The sequence below is a fragment of the Typha latifolia genome, chromosome 9 (genome assembly GCF_019914945.1).
Source record: "Typha latifolia isolate L0001 chromosome 9, TyphaL0001v2, whole genome shotgun sequence".
Lineage (NCBI taxonomy): Eukaryota > Viridiplantae > Streptophyta > Magnoliopsida > Poales > Typhaceae > Typha > Typha latifolia.
Window position 1 is genome coordinate 6766015 of NC_133094.1, and position 17776 is coordinate 6783790.

General features: G+C 34.0%; 1 protein-coding gene across 3 annotated transcripts; it reads left to right on the top strand.

Annotated features, from left to right (window-relative positions):
• The first annotated feature begins 1504 nt into the window (after positions 1-1504).
• LOC140795798 (histidine-containing phosphotransfer protein 2-like) lies at positions 1505-16498 on the top strand. Of its 3 annotated transcripts, none has more exons than XM_073148581.1 (6): positions 1505-1773; positions 1948-2078; positions 2160-2228; positions 2839-2910; positions 10023-10095; positions 16177-16498. In XM_073148581.1, the coding sequence occupies exons 1-6, from the start codon at positions 1714-1716 to the stop codon at positions 16219-16221; spliced, it is 450 nt and encodes a 149-aa protein (XP_073004682.1). In that variant the 5' UTR covers positions 1505-1713; the 3' UTR covers positions 16222-16498. The 3 variants fall into 3 exon arrangements, with proteins under 3 accessions (XP_073004682.1, XP_073004684.1, XP_073004683.1); XM_073148582.1 differs by having other exon boundaries at positions 1588-1773; positions 16143-16498; XM_073148583.1 differs by lacking the exon at positions 2160-2228 and having other exon boundaries at positions 1587-1773.
• The last annotated feature ends 1278 nt before the right edge of the window (positions 16499-17776 follow it).

Genomic DNA, 17776 nt, shown 5'->3' on the forward strand with positions numbered 1-17776 from the left:
AAAAATTTCGTTATAACATATAAAATAATTTATAATTACCTAAATTACCCATGTCTTCTCAAAAAAGAAGAAGAAGAAGAAGAAGAGGAGGAGGAGGAGGAGGAGGAGGAAGGGGGTGGGGGGGGAGGGGAAGACGAAGAAAGGTGGTGGTGGCGGCAATAATGACGACGAAAGAGGTAGGTGACAAAGATGGTGGAGGTAGAGGAGGGAGGGAGGGAGAATGGTAGGGGGTATTTTAGTAATTTAACTAATGTTAGTTAATTAAAATTACGTCAGGGTGTTAAATGAGAATTATAGAGAAAAAAAATAGTTGGGTTATAAAATCCTTAAAGACGAGTGTGAATCACAAAATAGGTAAAATATAGTAACTATAATTTGAAAAAATTCGTGTTATCTATAAATAGATCCTTATAATTATATCTTAGGCATGCTTATTAAATTTAATTGACTTTTTAAGTTTCTTTGTCGTGTTACACGTGAACTCTTGAAATGCAAAAGAAAATCTAATATAAAAATCGTAAAATACATCCAGCTTTGTCATGGGCTTCAACCAAATATAGAAGCAACCTCTGCTTTATTCTTTAAGCAATGCTTAGAAGCAGCAACTAACCGCTTAGCAAGACAGGATACCTCACGTAGGCCACGCTCTGCCACACGAAGAGAGAGTGACGTGTGGTAGCCCAATAAATTCTACTTTGGTTCCCCACTTATTGCACGACCAATTGTTACGGTCATATACAAATGACATGTCATACTTTCACTACTTATAAGTAATACTTATGCCTTGCTTACTTTACAAATTTGATCAATTTTTAAAAATAAATATTTCTTTTTATTATTCTCAAAATAAAATTTTTATTCTAAAAATAATTATGCTTATGTTCAATTGTATTATAAAATAAGAGTGTAATAATTACTTGTAGTATAAAGTGAAGAACAAGGCAAGAAAAATATATTTTATTTTTTATAAAATTATCATGAATTTTTTTTGATTTGATATAAATTAAGTTGATCGGATAGAAAAGAGTAAACTAGTAATTTAGCTAGCATGTAGTATAAGATGTGATTTGATGAATAATATTTATATTCTAAAATAACATTATTATGATGTTTAGCTATTATTCTAGAATAAGAAAAAAATTATTTCTGAAGTGAAAATTTATTTTTTCTAAAATAATAAGCCAAAAAGAATGGTGTCAGATTAAATCTTAGTAGCATAGAGTTAGTATATATATTTTCAATAATCGATATATATATTTATTATAATAAGAAATACATAATTTATAAACACATTAGCTTATTATAAGTTAAATAACTAAATATAATTAAACTGTAAAAGTCCAAAACCGAAACTAAAGTTCGGTCAGGAGAACCAACCACAGGTATTTTTTTAATCATTATACGAGGAGGATAGGATGTACATAGAAATAGATAAAAATTCAAGTGACCACGAATCAATTCGAACGTACGTTTTGATTTACATATTGCAGTTGGAAAAGATTCCACCCGTTCCCTAATCTATTCTATCAATCCAACGCTCAATCGCGGGCCTCGTTTGGAAAGTTGGGGAGAGGAAGGATTCGTTCCCTCCTTAAATAAATTACAAGCAGACGCCGTAGGAGATGCTTCCCCTGTCCCCTCTTCCTATCGTTATTGGGCCTCCTCTACTCTTCTCGTTAGGGTTTCTCTCTCCTCCCTTTTCTCTCGTTCCCAATGGCGTTGTTGGCGCTGAAAGAGCAGCTCAATGTACTGCTCAATTCCATGTTCTTAGAGGTACGTTTTCTGATGTCTTGCGGAAAGGAACTTCCTTTTTCCACCTGGGCCTGTTGTGGGATCGTTATTTATTTACTTGGACGATGAAGAACTTAAGTTTAGAGATTAAAATTGGATGTTCTTACACTTTTTTCGGGGCTTGTTCATGATAAAAAGAAAACCTTTGTTCCTCAGGGGTTGCTGGATCAGCAGTTCCAGCAGCTTCAGATGCTGCAAGATGGGAGTAGTCCCGGATTTGTTGCGGAAGTGATTACCTTGTTCTGCGAGGACTCTGAGAGGATACTGACGGAACTGAGCAAATTGCTGTATTTCCAATCTTCTTTCAAGTTTCTTGCTTTCTTCACAATTTATTGAATGGGGACATTTTATTACTTATCTTTGTTCAGCGAACAACAAGTCGTCGATTACCAAAAGGTGGACGCTTACGTCCACCAGTTGAAAGGAAGCAGCGCAAGGTGCTTGTCGGTTTTTTTTTTTTTTTTTTGGAGGGGGTTAAATATAATTTGGTATACTATTATGCTTTTTTCCTGATAAGACTCAAGATACATTTAGCTCTCTTCTTTGGTTACTATGAATTTGAATTTGTTGGCTCTCTATTTTTCTTTCCGTTTAACCGGTAGCTGATGTGCAAAATCATTTATTCAGTAAAGTTAAAAGGGATTTTTCGTTTCCAAGTTTTCTGAAGATCTTTTTTCATAATTCAAATGCATTAAAGGAGTCTAGAAATTGTGTTTAAACCCGTACGAAATTAGCATTTTCTATCATCACTTTTAATTGTGGTTTATATATATTATGATCTGTAGTTCCACTATGCAATAGGTTGAAACATATGGTACTAAAATGCTCAGGGCTGACATTTCTCTAGCATGCTGTAACTATATGTTATTCTGGTTGCATAAGTCAATACTGTCTCAATCTTAGCATACCTGTGCATATGCACCAACATTATCTTCCAGAATCTAGTCTGTATTACCTATATATACCCTTTTGTGCTCATTTTTGTTTTCATGTTTTCTTTTTTGTTGAAAATTTCTTCAATCATGCTGATACAAATTTTTTTGTCAGTGTGGGTGCTCAAAATGTGAAATTAGCCTGCGCTCAATTCCGTCAATTCTATGAAGAGAATAATAAAGAAGGGTCAGTATCATGCTAGTCTTTTAAGTTAAAGACTTTGTAATTCACTTGTAATATTTCTTGTTATTTGCATTCCCAAACATTGTTTTACCTTTTCCTCCAAGTTCAAAAGTTAGCGACTTATCTGTTAATACATTTACAATTGCGTATGAGGCGGTTTATACCCAATATATCATTTTCCCAAACTTTTATTATATTTCAGCCAATATATGCAGCTTTCTAAGCTATGCAAACTCCTTTTGAAAACCCTTTCCTAGATAGTGAACTATATGTTCCAAGTTCACATTAAATTGCATTATATCATTGTCTAAATAGTAAAGATTTAAGTGTCGCTTAGTGCTATTGTGTGCTAGAAGATCTTGTACTAACAAGGTGCCGACATGAAAAGACTTCGTTGTTTTACATCATGTTAATTGTATCTAGTCTATGTTTCCACTTAGGCCTTATATTAGGCATAGCGGACATACAAATTCGGAAGCATGGATCATCGTTGTCTAGGGAGGAAGCATTGGGTGGAGAAGAACTTTTTTTATTTTATTTTATGAATCTATCTGATTCAAAAGGGAAGAATTATTTTATTTTATTTTGGTACATCTCTTTCAATTTTAATTGTATACTGTGTATTGGCTTTAGTGTACTTTCTCCTAGACTCGTTGTTTGGGAAGATATAAATCTTTGATATGTATGAGCAACGATTTAGTCTTAATTGCCAATGACATAGAAGTCTATGATTTGTGTTATTTGGAAAGTACAATCTACTGAAGTAAGGACCTATTTTGAGCAATATCAAGAATGACAGTGTCTAACATGAGTTTTTTGTTGCGGTTATTGATTTACATATAGATTGAACATGATTAAACTGCTCCAAAATTGTATCATTTTCTATCTTTGTTTTAAAACAATAAGATAATTCCTGGCATGTGCATTCGAACGCAAGTGGAGGGTGTTCGAACGCGACGTTTGAACGCCTTATTCAGATTAGCACATACAGAACCCTGTTTTGGGGCGTTTGAACATCTGAACAACGTTCACATATGTAGAGCATGGTTTTTGGCCGTTCAAACGCGATCGAACCAGAGCCCTGTTTTTAGCTGCTCAAACGCGATCGAGGGCGTTCGAATACGCATCGGATAAGTTGTTTCGTATTAGGATTTGTTTAGGGTTTTTTGGATGATTGGCTAACCTCCAAATATGTAGAAAAACAACCATCTTAGAATTATTGAAGATTGAACTTGGTTTTGTTTCTAGGCTTGAGCCAACATTTCCCTCCTTCCTTCCCCTCAGTATCCAACCCAAGTTTCTGTCTATGGCCGAGGTTAATCCTCTGTCTCTTCTCCTTCCATACTCTAGTGACCAGCCATACCTAGAAGCTTCCTTCTCCCACCTTATATTGTTCAAGGTGTATTAATCCATCCACTATAGCCATCATCATTTCCCAAACCTTAACCATAACATCCACGTCTATCCCGTCACCTCTTGACTTTTGGTCATTATTCCTTTCATAACTTTTGATCTATTAGCCTGATCAATGAGATTCTAGTTGCGTTGAATTCCTAACTTCTTGAGGAATAACATATCCAAATTTTATATTGTTCCAATGGTTGAATCGATCCCTATTGCCTTTGCAAGTTCCGTATTGAGTTTTATGTAAATTAGCAAATCGAATAAATAATCATCTTTCTCGAGGGCAAACGTAACATTATCTTTATATTACTCTCATCATCAATCAACATTGTATTATTAAAATACTCGGTACCAAATATCAAGGTTCCAAAAATCGGTATCGGGATCGGGATCGGCCGTTTAGAAAAACGATACGTATCGGCCGCCTATATCGGATCGGACTATTTTAATTAAATAAAATTCTAAATATTATTAAAAATGTTGAGAAATTTCTAAAAATTTAGAAAAAATTATAAGAAAATAAGAAATAATAATTACTTATATATAAAGCCTAAAAAATAAAAATCTCTCTTCCTCCCTCTCTTCTTTCCTATCCCTCTAACTGTTAGTCTGAAATATTCATTCTCTCCCATACTTTTTTTTTCTATCTTTCTCTTTCTCTCTCTCACTCTTTTTTTTTAATCTTTCTCTCTCCCTCACTCTCCATTTTTCTCTCTCTCTCTCTCACCCTTTTTTTTTAATCTCTCTCTCTCTCTGTGGCAGCTGCTGGCAGGCAGCTGTCTGCTGCTGCTGCAGGCCGAAACCAGCCGATCCCGGCTGGTTTCGACCTGGATCGGGATCGGCCGAAACTAGAATCCTTGCCAAATATGCGTGCTTCACACATGGGTGAAACCCATAGGATTCTCATGTGATTCATTGGTCAATATTTTCACATAAGATTAGAAGTCAAAATTTATCAAAAAGTAATCTGAACAAAGAATATTTAAGGTACCACATGATGCAACAAGCCTCCAGAATACATATTTATAACAGAACCAAAAGTAGATAAATACCCTATAAGGGGCAACATTACCAATCAAATCATAAATATAAAAAGAAAAATAAACAAAAATCTAACTAATCTAAGTCTGCTCCTCCATGACCTTGACACTATCTACTGATTTGAAAAACATATTCTTCAAAAAGATGGTAAGCGTAAAGCCAACAAATATACACCTGTATAATCTAAAAATAGTATAAGAAATAATGCTATAACATATGTCATGTCATGCTTGCATGATAATTCAATAAGCTCGTAAATATAGTAGCAATCGTTCGTCATTTAATAACGAAAGCTAGATTGTACATCATGGCATTTTGCTTTCCTAGATCCTTAGGATAGTCACATCATCATATGCTCTCTTAAGTACCAAACAATGAGGAGGGATAAAAATTGAGCAATAATGTTGCTCGTATATGCCTAACGACGCTGCATATGACTAATTATCTCTAGTTGTAAAACTATCCTCACACTCATTACCACACCTTGTGAGGTAAATCACAAGTCTTTAGCTCGGAAAGATGCTATAACCTTGCACCATCGGGTATTACTAGAGCTATATACCTCACAATCATCATTTTTATGATCATCAAGTATCTGACTTTCGTACTCGATAGTAATCGCGCCTATTCAAACCCGGTGTATGCTTACCTAATTGTCCTATTGTCTGCTTCCTTTGGCATGAAATTGCTCCTTATGTCTGCTTCCTTTGGCATCATGGGATCCTCATCGTATGATAGCAGATCTCAATATGACGAATATAATTGTGTATGCAATTAAAGGCTAGATCTCTGAAAAATCTCTCGAAAGTTTTGTGCAAAATTGTCCAGGACTATACCATGTTACGAACATCTTCCTCGAGGGTGATAGTAACATTCTTTTGCTCTGGCGGCATGTGGCTAATGTCAAAAACCTTCGGCGAGATGAGGAACAAACTGGGGATAAAAGAGAAAAGAGAAGGGAGAAGGCTAGTGTAGAGAGAGGGAAAGAGATTGGATTTGTCTAATGATGGTTTTACAACAATCTCGCCAAGTTTGTAGCAACGAGGCCATCTCTCTACAATGGCTAGAAAAGGAAGGAAGGGAAAGGAGATGTCAGTGCATGTGCTACATGCATGATTTTTTTAACTTAAAGTTTTTTTGTAGTTGTTACAATTTTCTACTGTTAAAAATATCCAACAAACATTCTAAAAGTATCTTTAGTTGTATCAAAGCGTTTTGTATTATTTTAACAAGTGAAATATCTAATGTAGGGATGCAATATGTAATGACTTTAATGAGTGTCTTAAATGTGATATCTGTGGAACACGAGTATTACAAACTCTGTCCTTCATAGATGCAATCCTTTGCAATGTAGAAGTTTTATTACTTACGTCATACACACTTTCAATTTTATATTGTTATACACACTACCACCCGTTCCATTTCAAGTATTCTGTTTGATAATTTGCTTTCACTTATGAAAGGTAAAATTAGTCTTCAAAGCAAAGTTCAGCCATAAACAATTGTAAGTAGATGTTGTCATTGCATGGGTACACTTGTTTTAAACTTGAACTATGACAATGAAATGATGGCCATGAATATGTAATAATAAAAGACCTCTTGAAATGTTGCCCATTTTCACATAGATCCTCATTTATTTTTCGTGACACATTGCCCCCCTTAACTATAAAAAACCTTTGAAATGTCCCTTTTATTATTTACTTAGATTTTTTTGTTAAAAATGTCATGAGTGTCACGTGAGCAAGAAAATAGAGAAAAGTTGAGGTTAAAATGGTTCTTTGACATTAACACTATAGCGTTGGGGGGAGGGGGGTCATGTTTGAAAGGTTTTCCATTTATTAGAAGATCGATGTGTATAAAAGAAAAGATGAGAAGATGCATACGGAAATGGGAAATAGTTCAGGGAGTCTTATGATGGAGGATGAAATCTAGTTGATTTTGTATAGTTTTGGACCCTTAGGGTTATTAGTTATTTTTGTAAAACTTAGCGTCATATTCACATTATTGTAGCATTGGGAATTAAGGAATATTTTATATTATTTTTGAAGGAGTCCTAAATAGTCTAGGTTTCATTAGGTTATCTAAAGAGTCCTATTAAATTAAAAGCTTATTTTTTAGAGAGTAGGTTAGGGTTTACTTGTAAAAGTCTATAGGAGGCTTAAATATGTAACAAATATATGATGGATTTGGGAAAGAATTTTCTTTTGATCATGTGTGTCATGTAATCTCTATGCTTCTTCTTAACTATTCTCTCTCGAAAGTAATACTCTTTCTCCCTTGTTCTTTTCAATGTTCATCTTTTCTCGTCTCTCTTTATTCATCTCTATCAGATGGTCTACCATCAAATCATAGGACCCTCTACTTTGTCCTACATCTCTTAGTTTATCGTAGTAAGAAGAAAATAAAAAAATTGTAATTTGATACTAATCTTATAGTATACTTTCTTAGCCCTCATTCGCTTTGCCCCCGTTTATCTCGGGAATAATTTTTTTAATTTTAGAATACAATCCCTTATTCCAGAATAACAACTAAACATCATAATAACCCTATTATATAATACAAGCGCTATTCATTAAAATTACATCTTATACGGCACATCAATCCGATTACCAATTTACTCTTGATATTTATTCTATCAATTTACTATATATCAAATCAAAAGGCGTTTATTATAATTTCATAAAAAAAATAAAATATATTTTTTCCATCTTTTCAAACTTTATATCACATCAAAGATAATAATTACACTCTTATTCCATAATATAAGTGACATATAGTTATTCCCAGAAATTTCTCATTTTGGTAATAACAAATAGGAATTGTTATTCCTATTTTTACCTATTTCACATGTAATGAGGCTTTTAGGAATAGCTTTTTTTTTCTTATTTTGGAATACAACCTTTATTTTAGAATAATAGCTAAATTAATAATAATCTTATTTTAGAATACAAACACTATTTATCAAAATTATATCGTATACCATGCACTAACTGATTTACCAATTTACTCTTAATACTTATCCCATCAACCTACTTAAAGTGAATAAGGCCTTAGTAAATTTCGGACATATAGTGTCTTGTCTTGTCACTTCAAGATTTATAGCCACAACTTCCTTGTCAACCACGGCCTTTGTTCAGTGTTCTTCTGCCAGCTAGCATCACTTCATGTAACAAGATCTTTTTGTTTGGGGTTGTGTTTAACTTTGCACAAGAATTTATAGATAAAGCACTCTGATCTGACAGGATTTGGGATCTTGAGTTTTGCGACTTGGGCTATACTTATACAACTGTCAGCTATCATGGTTACCCCCTTATTTTGCATTGTCATGTACCATCTCACTTATCTACGTTGCATGATTTTATGTCACCAAGCTTCATATCTAGGTGAAATCATGTAAAGTAAAAGTGTGCCATATTTTTCTGTTTAAGATGAGCTATCAATTGTCGTCTTTTTGTGAAGTCAAGTTCTGGTAGGCTAGTGTTATTGAGATCTTGGTTGGGTACTACTCATTTATCGCCTTGGTCACCATCATGGTTTGCAATGTCAAAAGAGTGGGACTCAGGGATTAACCTGAAGGTGGTATAAAATGTTAAAGTTGTTTATATATTACTTCTTTCAGCTAAACTTCAATCTTAGCACATAGTTTTGTGAGTTTCTGAATTATTTGAAGCTTTACCACATCAACAAACAACATGGAAAATCTTATATATGCAGCTTTGACTCATTAAGAGGCCAAGACCTCCGTAGATCTTTTTCTCAAGCAGAAAATGTTAAGAAGATAAGCAAAAACATTATTAATTAAGAGAGTTCATGATACTTTTTGTTACGCAACACTACTAACTTCCATTTGTTTATAATCATAAGAAAACTTTAACTGAACGTATGCTTAGTAATAAAGAACGAGTTGCCTCAAGTTCCAAACAGTGTTGCAATATAGAAAATAAAGTCTTGATGGATATTATTGATTTTTCGTTCATCATGTATTACTTGCTCAGTAGTCAACATGATCTTTATGTTGTCCACCTAATGATGCTTCAGATAATACCTGAATAGTACTGGAACAATGAAATATGCATCACAAGGGTATCAATCTGACTTTGTCTAGAATTTTCTTGTTCTATTTCTGCTAAAATATCAACAACATAGTGTTGAAACTTTCAAGTATGAAACTGTTGTAACTTAAATCCATATCTTGAATCTTTGTTTATATATTGATATTGCATTGTACTTGCAACATTCTGATACTGATTATAGGAAGCCATTGAAGAGTGGAAGAATTATTTGTAGGTATTGAGTAAAACCTGTCATACAATTGCACAAACAATCTCATCATTATAAGTTAAATTGTAGTCTTTTACTTTTGAACTGCATAAAATATCAAATTATGTGTGCATCTTTATGCAAAAAGGAGCAATGAAAGAAAACAATTCCTGTATCTAAAGATATATCATCTTGGAGGCCTTTATATTTATCTTTTTATAAAGGGAATCTATGATAACTGTTTTCTTTTGCATGCATCTATCTTCAGATACTCAAGGCCAAATTTGCTTTTGATTCGACTTTGATAGGACTCTTTTTGTTATATTCAGTGGCTAGTGGCTTTGTTATTTTATTATATCTAATTCTGCTATAGTTCACATTGTTTGATAGAAATGCCCTTTTCTCTCCAGGTGTATTAGGGCCTTGAATGTGGTGAAGCATGAATTTTATCGTGTGCGCAACAAATTTGATAACATGTTTCAGGTAATTTTGAGAATTTGAAATCTTAATTGTTTGGGTAAGAGTAATGTTGACTATCTAGCAAACATCTACCAGACTTGTACTCCTATTACTTGGTGTCATTACCTTAATTTCAATTCCTTCTAATTTGGCAACAAAAAAGCAATTGTGTTGAAATTTTAACTCTCTTCTCTCTCTCATATTGGCAAATTTCTGCTGCTAAATGCTGATATGAATTTTTTTAGAACCATTTTAGGGTACCACCAAGGTTTCCAGTATCGGGATCGGGATCGGTATCGGTCGTCCAGAAAAACAATACGTATCGGCTGTATCGGTCGTTCGTATCGGATCAGACTATTTTTTAATTATATAAAATTCTAAATATTATTTAAAAATGCAGGAAAATGCAGAAAAATCTAGAAAAAATGAGAAAAAAAAAGAAAACAAAAATTACTCACATATGAAGTCTAAAAACTTAAAAAATGTATTAACTTACTCAAAATTAAACTTTGATGAATACTGAGCTGGTTCTCATAAATTTCTATAGTTTTCACTATCATAATCACCATAAGTTTGTAAATATTGATGTCTGGAATCTGATGCTCAAAAAAGTGATTCCATCATACTAGTCATATTGTATGGATCTTGTTGTGTGACTTGCGTTTGAGGAGGATAATAACCAGTATTTGGATCTTGTGTCTGAGAATACTGAGGATACTGAGGATAATAACTAGCATATGGATCTTGTGATGACTCCAAACAATAAATACTCGATGTACCATAATCATAGGAACCAAAATGCATCTCATGATGACGTCGCTAATATGTATATATATCCTCAATTTCTCTGTCTTCACTCCTTATGCCTCCTTGACTTTTCTCAACAAATGTAGATAGAACGATCTGACCACCATATGTATCATCAGGACTATAACTAGTACTAGTAGATATACTATCTCTCGCTGCTGAATGAGTCATACCAGCCTCTGCCCTCGTCGTGGTCTCTTCTTATATTTCATCTAATCATGGGTTATCTCTGTTATCTAATAACCTATCCTCTATTTCTCTAATCCATGAAGTCAAGGGGTTTTCTTCATCAAAAACATGATTTAAATCAATCAGTTCATTTTCTGCCTTTTTTCTTAAATTTCTCTCCCTCAATCTCATATTATAATGACAAAAAACTAACTTCTCCAATATTTCCATTGTCAATCGGTTGCGTGTTTTTGTGTGGATTAAGGAGAAAGTAGTCCAATTTATTTCACACTGTGATGAAGACACAGTTTGACTTAAAATCTTTTTTGCTATTGGCGTCAAATTTGGTGTCTCCTCCTATCCATAGATAGATCACCATTCAGCTGGAGTGTTATGAGATATAGCTGCAACAACTTTAGCAATACTGAATTGCTCAGCTCTCGATCTATATCTCTCATTTGAAATCAAAAATATATTATTAGCTTATTGATTATATTGAAAATTAAAACTTGAAACAAATAATAATAAAATTATTTAATTAAATCATAACTCTCTTCTTTATCGCACAGAATTTGTTTTTGAATATCGGCTCAAGCTTGCTGATTACTTTTCTAACCCCCAACAAGACTTCACTATCATTATTGACATTTTTAGAGAGTTAAAATCTTGGATTAAGAAAAATACCCGTAGAAATTTAAAATTTGTAAGCATTCAAATTTTTAAATATTCATAAATAAAAGTAAATTAGTAAATTAAAACTTAAAATTTAAAAGCATGCCTACTAGCAGCGCGTATATCTCTGTGTAGTTGTTTGTTCCATATAAAATCAATCATCTTCCACCATTTCCTATAACTTCGGCCAACATTTTTTTTATTGATTCTTTAGCTATGTCCATTGCCTCATATAAGAAACCCATCTCATACTTGTCATCACTGTCTACAAGTCTTAATACTTTAACAAGAGGCTCAAATACTGCGGTGGCAATTATAATATTATCCCAAAATGTATTTCCAAGAGCCATATTTTTCAAAGTTTCACCAAAAGATTTATCTTTAGGTTTCATATTCTTAATTTTTATAGATCACTCATGTGATGTAAATATCCGCATAATATCATCCTTGTAGCGCATGATGCTCTCCAAAGCTAAAATGTGAGTGACAAATCTATTGACCTCGGGTCTGATAATCTCCCTACCACCAATCATCTGTCTGAGTAAATTAAGAACCCAACCATAGTTATATATAAAATTTGTTAACCTCTGACCTTCACGTATGACCATGTCAATTTCAGGTTCTTTTGCAATATCCTCTAACATCAGATCAATACAATGTGCAGCACATGGCGTGTAGTATAAATGAGGTTTTTTAATTATCAGTAAATTTCCAACAGCTTTATAATTTGCCTCATTATCAGTAACCACTTGGACTACTCTTTTTTCACCTTTTTTGTATCACCTCATCTATTAACTGATAAATATAATTTGTATTTTTTAAATGAGCAGTAGCATCCACAGACTTCAAAAATATTCTCACGCTAAGAAATTAATTATATTTTTCTGTTTTGTATACTTCACCCATCACACATCAGTGTACAATCAAATTTATCCCAATACCGTTTAAATGTCTCAATATAAGTATGAAGTTCATCTACCTCTGAGTTAAGATATTTAGTAGCAATATCATTTGAACTAAGAGGGGGAACACCGGGCCCTACTGATTGTATAGCATCCATCATAGTGTGATAGTAAGGACTATCAGCTACATTGAAAAGAATATGGTTGTAGAAGAAAAATTTAGAGATAGCCCTACCAATGTGTTTCTTTGCATTTTTAATTCTTTTGAGAGCTATCTTGATGGAAGTCTGTGTACGACCTCTTTCTTTTGAAGATATGTATCTATTGGTCCAATATTTTCAGACTTTGCTATAACACCAGGAGTCCTATGGGTAGAACTACTACCCTCATATTCTCTCTTCTCGTATATTAACTGATCTAGATCTCTGAAAGTTACCACCAGTGCTTCTCCTCATTTCTTCCTCTTTTCTATATGCATATTTCTGCTCTCTTTGATTGCCGTCCTCATTTATCTCTCCTCCTTATCTTCCTCACTTTGCTCACTGCTATCATCATCAATGTGTACAGGATTATGCATCAATTCTTCACGAACCATTGACTCTTTTTGTGGTGCAGATTGTTTATCTTTCTTTTTGCTAATTAAATGAGCCAACATCTGCTTTCTAACTTCCAATGACACTTGAGTGCAAGCTGCTACATTTCTTTGTCTTCCAATTAAATGTTCTTTCAAACGGCTGACACCACTACTCATTTCCTTTCCACACCAGTTGCATTTAATGCGTCTTTTATCTTGCCCAATAGTGCGGCAATGTTGCCACCCAATGTCAATATCATGAGTTCTCTTTTGGAGCCATTGATATTTTAACTCTACAACTAAAAAACATAAATTAAAATTAAAATAAAATATAAAATAATTTAAAATTTATGAGGCATAACTGCATAAGCAGCACCAGGTGGTGTTGCTGCTGCTCTGCTACAGCAGAGAAGTCTCTACTGCAGCAGGTGCAGCTGCTGTACAATAAAAAAAAAACTGAAGAAAAAACTTACCCAAGGTCGCCGGAGATCGAGGTCGTCAAATCTTCGTCGGAAAATATCGTCGGAGGTCGAGGTCACCGGAGATCTACTCACTACTTAGTCGCCGGTGAGAAAGAGAGTAAGAGACCTGTGAGAAAGAGAGAAAGAAAGAAAAGAGAGAAAGAAAGAAAAGAGAGAAAGAGAGAAAACAAGAAAAGAGAGAGAGAAAAGGGAGAGAGGATTTGTTGCGATGTTGAGAAGAAAAAGGAAATTTGGTAGGAAGTTTAGGGAAAGGAGTTGGTTGGGATTCTAATAGAAATTAAGAGCCAAAATGGAAATTTTCAAAATTTTGGAACACTGAAAATTCAAGTTTTTTTTTTAATTTTTTTATAGCGAAAGAGACGTGCTGTTTTTTTTTTCAATCTATAATGCAACAATAATTAATTTTTGAAGAACTTGGAATCTTATGCGGTGGTGATTCCGCTGACAACAAACTCTTTTTGTTCCTTATCGACGATAATATTTTGCTCATAGTGCGTCGGATTTCTTGACGTTCCAGTGTTCGTGGAGCGATTGGTCGTGCAAAGAACAAATGTGGGGCGGCGTAGAACCCGGGAGGAGGGACATCCATAAACTAAGATCCTTCGCTCTGATACCAAAAATGATGCAAAACGTGGGGGAGAAAGATGAAAGAGGAAAATAAGAAGGATAGGAATGGGGTTTCACACCTCCAACCTAAGAAACAGTTTCACACCAAAATTCTCTAGAGAGCAAAATTAAATAAACTTTAATTAACCTTCAAAGAAAATATAACGGGTCTATATATAGACCTACAATGGAATTAAGTAAAAAACACCCTACATAGGAAATAAACAAAAGATCCTAAATAAATCAAAATCAGAACCAGATCCCTATAGGAGGGATCATCAACTGTCAGCGCCTCCTACGCTGGTACACACGCCATCAAGTCCTATCTATGATGTTCGCATCATTAGATCTACACATAAAATTTTGCTATTATTCTACTCTCTTATATAGAAGGGCATCCCACTACATGAGGCTCCCACCATTGGTTGTCTAGGAGAGTGTGATTCTATCATATTATATCAATTGATTTGTTGATCGAGGCAGAAAAAGTTGATCCACAACACCAGTTAAAAAAATTTCGTATTGGTTGTCCAGAACTACTATTTTTGTATATATTAGATAATCCCTCTGGACAAGAGATTATATACCAAATATATTTGTCTTGTTCTCTACTTTTCCACTTGGTCCTAGTGGAGAAAGGATGTATTTTCTACTTTAGCTTTAAGAATATATTGATTCCAGTGTGAAACCTAGGTTGTCTTCATTGAGCCAATTCTAGTTAGCGTTAACTTTTTTTTTTGGATTAATATTCTATTTTCATCATTTATTTGACCTATTTTTATGTTTTGTTGTAACTTTTGTATTTAGGCCTTTTAGAGGCTCAAATTATGGTCTTTTGGATAGATAAGTTATTCTTTGGTTAGATTTTATTTGTACCTATATGAGTAAGACCTCTTTTGACCTAATCCAATTAGGAATGTCAACCTATTTAGAGTTTCTTTTCTACCCCTTCATTAGAATATGAGATAGAGATCTTCTGCAGTGATGACTATGGTATTGTTTTAGAAAAACAAAGTGGCTTTCTCCTTTGTATGAAATGAAATCAAGTGTGATCCCAACAATTAATATTATCCATTCTCTTTCTCCGTTGCATATCCTTTTATTTGCTATTTTTATTTTATTCTTCACTCAAAATTTAGGAAAAGATAATTTTTCTCAGGCTTCATTATTGACTGTAGTAGTAGTATGGTACAATTATGTACGGAACAACTTTTATTCGTGTCTTTGCATCTGAAAGTCTTCTTTCATGTTTCTCTTCATGCTTATAAGTTTTGAACTTTCAAACTATCAGAAGATGATATGGACATGGATCTGTTGATATTTAGAACTACTTTCCAAATGTTCAACGCATGGACTTTGAATTGAATCTTCAGGAATTAATCAGAAAAGGGTAGTCACTGTTCTGAATTTCTCTTTGGAACTATTAATTACTTTATTGCTGTCTTCAAGTCTTTATTAGCTGAAACTTATTTTCCTTCATCTTACTATGACAAATCTTAAATGGTATACGGCTTTAGGTTCCCTCTTTGCATATCATATCATATTTAATGTGTGTGCATTTATGCTATACATATTATGCCCGACTTACTATGTTGTCCTACATAGAGTAAACTGAAACTAATGGCAGTGGACATTTTAAAGATGCTGGTAAGAAAAACTTTCACGTCTCATTATATATTGATGCTGGTCATGGACTCTTTTACATGGACTGTGATGAAAAATAGTTTGCATTTCCTTTATACGGTCTTTAATTTGTACAGCAGTTATTATCTTAGGTAACTAATTAAGTACTTCTGTTGACACTGCTGACGAGGAGAGCCATTTTCAGCACTATTACATACTTGTTACTTCATTATTCAGAATCTTCACTGATGAAATATGCACTGGAATGCAGCTCGAGCAGAGGATCCAGGCCTATGATGCTAAACAACAAAATTAAAGCACAGAGTGAGTTTGAGGATAATCTCAGATAGTATCTTGTTCCTTAGGTTGTAGGCATATCATGCCAGTCATATATGCAAAGCTGTGACTTTTTTGTTTAGCAATTTTCTGGTGTTATTAACAACGGAATGATGAAGATTCTATACTGGGAAAACTCTTACAAGTTTTTAAAATCTTCTCTATTCATGTAAAACTCAGTGCAGCTCTACTTCGAAGTTGCATGTATTGGTAATTTTGGCTGAGGCACGAGAATCAAGTATTTGTGTATTCAACTCTCCGAAGTTGTAGGTACAACTGTAATGGTACTCTATACATATATAAGATTCACCTCTGATGAAATCGTAACAAAACCTAAAAGCAGTGACAGTTTGAGCTAATATCATGTGTTTGTGGAACAGAAATAACTTCCTAAACTAGTTATGTACGAAATTGCAGGGGGTAATTACACTTATATCTCAAAAACAATTATTATTTTTTACATACATTCCTTAAACTCTCTTTTTTTATAACACATAGATTTTCTAAACTATTAAAAATATTTCAAACACTTGTTTCATTAAATATTTATTAAAATTTTTAATCTATAAATTATCATGTGTAAGTCACTTGAATAGTTACATGATATATTTATACTTATATTTTGGAAGAAAGAAAAGAAAAATATTAGTTTACTAAAATACCTTATGCTTTTAGAGGTGAATATGAATAAACACTTGCTATGGCAGTGACTCGGCTTTTATTTGGCTTGAAATAATATACGCTCGAAATTAAGTTTTGAAATTAAAGATCCAATGATCATTAATCTTGGCTCAATTATAGAGTCTCGAGACCATGAGTAGTTCTATTTGTCTCCCAAAGAAGGCGACGTTTGACCACATCTGATGACATTATTGATAGAGAAAAGTCAAATCCCGTCCACCACCTGAAACTGGTCCTCGGCACATGCCCTGATGGGTAAATGCCTTCCACGGCAGGCAAAAGGACACGTGCGCACACGAGACCATATTAAAGTCCATTTATCCATTAACACCTGACTCGCCAAGTAAACCGACACGTATGGCACGTCTGCCACGCGAACAGCCAATACCCACAGATATATCGACACGTCAGCACCGTCTCGTTATTCCACCTCACATTTGGCGGGCTTTCATAGGCTTGAACGGAATGGGGCCATAGAGATTTGGATGGAGAGCCCATCCCGGTAGTGGAGGCTCCAAAACCCGGATATGGGTAGCTTTTTGATCCAAATGATAGGACTCAGTGCGGTTTGGAATGCAGGCCTTTCAAATTATAGTAAGTCTTTGCCTATTTGAATATTGAATGAGAATAGTTTTTATGGATAAAATAATCAAGAAATTCATCACCCAAGATTTGTTGCACCTTGGGGGTGTGTAGGCACACTCAGCAAACAATACCTCTAAAACTATGGGTAACATATGTGTAGCTGTCAATGGGTTAAGGAATAGCATCTAGGATTTGTTATTCTTCGATCACCAGGTATGTGTAAACATGAGAAGTAAAAGTTCCTAAGCCTAGACCAATATTTTCATCTC

Bases quoted from the DNA above. Each gene is read 5' to 3' on its own strand.
- LOC140795798 (XM_073148581.1), top strand. From the start codon at position 1,714: ATGGCGTTGTTGGCGCTGAAAGAGCAGCTCAATGTACTGCTCAATTCC. The intron at 2,229-2,838 runs GTGCTTGTCGGT...TTTTTTTGTCAG, and splicing joins TTGAAAGGAAGCAGCGCAAG to TGTGGGTGCTCAAAATGTGA. The intron at 2,911-10,022 runs GTCAGTATCATG...TTTTCTCTCCAG, and splicing joins GAAGAGAATAATAAAGAAGG to GTGTATTAGGGCCTTGAATG.